The sequence below is a fragment of the Jaculus jaculus genome, chromosome 12 (assembly GCF_020740685.1).
Source record: "Jaculus jaculus isolate mJacJac1 chromosome 12, mJacJac1.mat.Y.cur, whole genome shotgun sequence".
NCBI classification, from domain to species: domain Eukaryota; kingdom Metazoa; phylum Chordata; class Mammalia; order Rodentia; family Dipodidae; genus Jaculus; species Jaculus jaculus.
The window spans coordinates 22,824,351-22,829,361 of record NC_059113.1 but is presented as its reverse complement, the minus strand read 5'-3'; the positions used below and the strand labels follow the sequence as shown (position 1 = coordinate 22,829,361).

At 54.2% G+C, this 5,011-nt stretch overlaps 1 protein-coding gene across 1 annotated transcript; it reads right to left on the bottom strand.

The window, feature by feature from the left end:
- Positions 1–896: 896 nt before the first annotated feature.
- On the bottom strand, positions 897–2,825 carry Adrb3 (adrenoceptor beta 3). The gene is made up of 2 exons (XM_045130557.1): positions 1,657–2,825; positions 897–1,008 (listed from the first exon to the last, which is right to left on the bottom strand). Exons 1-2 carry the CDS (start codon positions 2,823–2,825, stop codon positions 897–899), a joined length of 1,281 nt encoding a protein of 426 aa, XP_044986492.1.
- Between the last annotated feature and the right edge of the window lie 2,186 nt (positions 2,826–5,011).

Here is a 5,011-nt window from a genome sequence, read left to right as displayed (position 1 = left end):
TCTGCTGAAGTCCTATGGGTTGCATGAGTATCCAACCTGTAACAAGCTTCCAGAAGTTTCAGAAAGGGTAGGGAGGAAGAAGAATCAAATGCTCAACAGTCTTCTTCACCAAACCAGACTTCAGCTTTGTCTGATGAGGATCAGGAAGAAAGGGGCAAATATTAGTCTCAATTAACTGCCTCTGTCTCAAACCAGCTCTGAGCAAAAGGGAACAGAGCAAGTGGATTATGAAAGAACAATGGATAGAGAAGAGGGCAAAAGATGAGCTGCATTCAGTAATGTTTATTAATTGGATTTTAAATAGAAAAGGGATCTGTTCCAATGGTTCATTTTCCTACAAACCCTAGAATTCCACCAAACCCTGAAGAAGTCCTGACGACGCCACTGTGAGGTAGCCAAGAGCTGCTGCGTGTCTCCTGTGAGATGTTGGTGCATAGAGAGGTATGGTAGGGAGCCAGGGACATAACACAAGTCTTGATTTTCTTTCCTGGCCTTTTGCCTTCCACTTGACTTGATCCACAGTGACTACAGAGCCTAGGGAACCCCAAGCCACTCACCACGGTCAGAGCAACAGAAGACAGGGCCATGTGGGTGCTCTTTTTGTCCCATGCACCACACACACACACACACACACACACACACGCGCGCGCACGCACGCACGCACGCACTCAGGCACGCACGTAGGCAAGGTGATGGACTCTCCTCCAAGGCCACAGGGCTCCTCCCAGGGTATCTGGGCACAGGTGGCTTTACACCCCCGTTGCTGAGGTAGAAGTGAAGCTCAGGAATGGGTATTAGACAACTTCTCTCAGAAACAGTGAGAGGATGGTGAAACCCACTTGGTTAGGGTCCTCCTCTGCCTGGTCCACGCATCAGACTCTGCAGAGTAGTGATTTTCAGCCGGGTCCTCCCCGAGGCTCGTTCTGCACAGAGATCAGGGACTTGACACAAGTTCTGCAGCTGTGTAGTGTTTCTTGTCCATCCGGCCTAAGAAACTTCCCCGAAGCCCTGGAAAACGGAAATAATGTATTTTGGGGTGAAGGGACAGATGGTGGGAGCGAGGGCAGTGACCCAGGAACCCCGAAAAACATATTTAATTTCCAAAAGTATACGGGGGCCTCGCCCCCCGCAGACACAAAAATTGACCCCCAGCTTCACCCCAGCTCTTGAGGGAGGACCCCAGATTTCCACTCACAGGTTCCTTGCAGGACCACAGCATCTTTCATGTGGGAAGTGGGTGCTCGCTTTTGTAGCCATCACGCCTTTGAGAGAAACCAGAAATGAGGCTAAGGCTCTGGGAAGAGCACTACCTATCCACGCCAGCCCCAGCCGGATGTAGTGGTGGCTGGGAATCCTGTATGCTGAAGTTACAGCAGCGCCAACCAGGGGTCCAGAAACCCTGGACAGAGCAGCTTCTGCCCTTGGTGTTCCGAGGGAGGGTTCTAGGATAAGAACAGCTGCCTGTCCTTTGTTTCAGCGGGGTTTGGGTCCAAATCAAGGAGGCAGGGTTCCCGCTCTGTCCCTACTCCTGCCTGTTCTCTCAAGGCAAAGACCCTGTCCAGTCCCCGCCTTCTCCTTCCAAATCCCCACACCAAAAGTGGACACAACAATGCTTCCTGACCCCGAGCCGCTGGTCCTCCTGCCCACGTTACCGACCTGCTGAGCGGTGGGCGCTGCTGGGACCCCGCGGGGCTGGCTGGAGCAGCTGCGAGGCGGCAGGGGTTTCGAGCTGCTTGGGAGGCCGTGGCGCGGCTCTCGTCGGTCCAGCAGCCGCCAAAGCCGCACAGAAGGCGGCGGAAGGCGCTGCGAAAGTCCGGGCTTCGGCAGTAGATGAGCGGGTTGAAGGAGGAGTTGGCATAGCCCAGCCAGTTCAGGGCGAGGAAAACCCGATTGGGAACTAGAGAGGGGCCGCGGAGGGCGCGCAGCACGTTAGCCAGGAAGAAGGGCAGCCAGCAGAGCGAGAAGACGCCCACCATGAGCCCGAGCGTGCGCAGCGCGCAGTGCTCCCGGAGCGGCAGCAGGCGCGCGGGCCGCCCGCCGCGCGGCTCCGGATCGTGGGCAGCGCGCGCCCCGGTCACCGCCGGAGGACCCTCCTCGGGAGGGAAGCGGCCCAGCTCGCGGCGCAGCAAGCGCAGCTGGCGCTTGGCCACGACGAAAACCCGCGCGTAGACGAAGAGCATCACCAGGAGAGGAAGGTAGAAGGAGACGAAGGAGGAGAGCAGCGCGTAGGGCATGTTGGAGGAGAAGGAACAGCAGCGGGGGTTGGAGTGGCATTGCTGCGCCTCCGCGTCCGCCCCGACGCGCCACCACTGGCTCATGATGGGCGCGAAGGACACGGCGGCGGACACCACCCAGACGAGGACCACTGCCGCCCGGGCGCGGCGCTTGGTGACCAGCGTGCCGTATCGCAGAGGGTTGGTCACAGCCAGGTAGCGGTCCACGGCCAGGGCGCACAGCGTCTCGATACTAGCTGTGACGCACAGCACGTCCACCGACGTCCACAGCTCGCAACTAGTCGCGCCTAAGGGCCAGTGGCCAGTCAGTGCCAAAGTCGCCCCCAGCGGCACAACCAAGAGGCCAACCACCAAGTCGGCTGCAGCCAGCGAGGTCACGAACACGTTGGTGATGGTCTGGAGTCGTGGAGTGCGAGCGATGGCCACGATGACCAGTAGGTTTCCTGCCACAGTAGCCAGTGGCAGCAGTAGCGCGCCAGCCAGTGCCAACGTCCACAGCAGCCCACCGGTGCCAGCGGTATTGGGATCTAGGGTAGGGGAGTCTGGCCACAAAGACAGAGAACTGTTGTTCCTGGAAGGCCACGGAGCCATCCCCACGCGGGGTAGGGTGGGAGGGATCCCTCAGATCACCTGGCTCAGGGGAGGGAGTAGCAGGACCTGGAAGCGACTGGGCCATCTTCCCTAGTTGCTGGAGGGTGAGAACGCTCAGCCTCCCCTCCATCTCACCCCACCCCCCCACTCCCTTGATGCCATCTCTCTGGGCGGAGGGGTGGCGGTGTTTAAAGGCGCAGTGTCCAGTAGCCTCGATGTTGAAAGGACTCAGGAGGGAACTGGCAGGTGGAAAGGGAGCCTTGCCATGGCCAACCCTGAGGGAGGACTCAAGGGCGCTCCCTGGCCACTGGTTTCCTGGAGCCTGTAGCAACCCTGGGAAGGGAAAGGAGAGAACCTTCCCACCGACCTACTCTTCAGAAAGGGTGCCAACACAACAAAACGACCCTCACTAGCCCCTTTTCTTCTTAGGTATCTAAGGCATTTTATCGTTTGAGATAGGGTCGCCATATGTTGCCCAGGTTGGCCTGGAACTTGAGATTCATCTGCCTCAACTTCCCCAGCGCTGGGATTACAGGCTTTCTGAAGTAAGTGGTAGTACATACCACCGCCTTTGCTCTTCCCAGGGCACGAGCTGATGAGGTTTGTCCCCTTTCCCTTCAGTTTCACCCGCCCTCTCTTTCTTTCCAATTTTTGTTCTTTTCCTTTTTCAGGTACTGGGGAAATCACTATGTTTCAGGAATCATATTCATTGAGTGTCTGCTTTCATTTGATGTGACGTCACGTGTCCTGGGATGCTGAAGGGTTTCATTTTCCCTCTCCTCTCCCTGCACTGCCCTTTCGGCACAGCATTCCTCCTAAAAGTTTCCTAGAGAGGCTCTTAAAATCCTCCTGTCCCAAATACATGTAACAGTAGATGAATAGGGTCCGGGAGTGTAGCTCAGTGGTATAAACTTAATATTCCTGAGGCCGACTTCAGTCCCCAGCACTGGAAATTAAAAAAAAAAAAATAGAATAACTAGGCAAATGTGTTGGGGCTAATGCTTGCCCAGAAGAGTAGGGTGGGGAGGGCGTCCTTCTGATCACCTGGATCAGGGGCGGGAACAGCAAAACCTGGCAGCTACTGGGCCATCTTCCCTAGTTTCTGGGAACTAGGGAATGGGCCCTACATTTGGAAGGCAGAGGACAGTCTTGGGTGTTATTCTTCAAGCTCCATCCACCTTTAAAAAAATTAATTAATTTATTTTTATTAACAACTTCCATAGTTATAAACAATATCCCATGGTAATTCCCTTTCCCTGATTCCACCTTTGACACTCCACTCTCTGTCATATCCCCCATCTCAATCAGTCTCTCTTTTATTTTGATGACATGATCTTTTCCTTCAATTATGTTGGTCTTGTGTAGGTAGTGTCAGACACTGAGAGGTCATGGATGTACAGACCATTTGGTATCTGGAGGAGCACACGTTGTAAGGAGTCCTACCCTTCCTTGGGCTTACATTCTTTCTGCCACCTCTTCCACAATGGACCCTGAGCCTTGGAAGGTGTGATTGAGATATTTCAGTGCTGAGCACTCCTCTGTCACATCTTCTCCAGCACCATGGTGCCTTCTGAGTCATCCCTAGGTTACTGCCATCTGAAAAGTGAAGCTTCTCTAACTGAAAGTGAGAGTAGTATTAATATATGGGTATGAACATTAATAGAAGTGCTTACTGGGCAGTTTGGTGAGCATAGTATATACATTTAGCCAGACATCAGCAGATGTTACACCCCTAGGTCTCATGACTACCCCTGTTGTAGGTTTTCAGTATCAGGGATGGATTCCCTCCCATGGAGTGGGCCTCCAGTCCAATTAGAGAGTGGTTGGTTTCCTCCATAACAGACAGGCTACTATTGCACCCCTTGGCTCATTTGGCCTGGCTGACCACATTCAAGGCTTGTAGTGTCCACTGTTGAGTATCTTCACTGGAAATTTCTCTTTCTCCCATTGAACTGCATGCAGCATGGCTTTTTCCAGCTTTCTGTCAGCTGGTCTACATGGAGGCAGCTTTCAGTTCAGCTCCAGAGGATTTCTCAGTGACCTTGCAGCCCCAAGTGTGTAGAGTCTTTAGCAGTAGGGTCTTACCATCTATTTCTGGTGGGAAATCAAGCATCTAAGCACTGGCCTGTAATGTTTTGGGGACCTCCCTGGCCAACAACTCACTGGACAGTATCCTATCCCTGGCA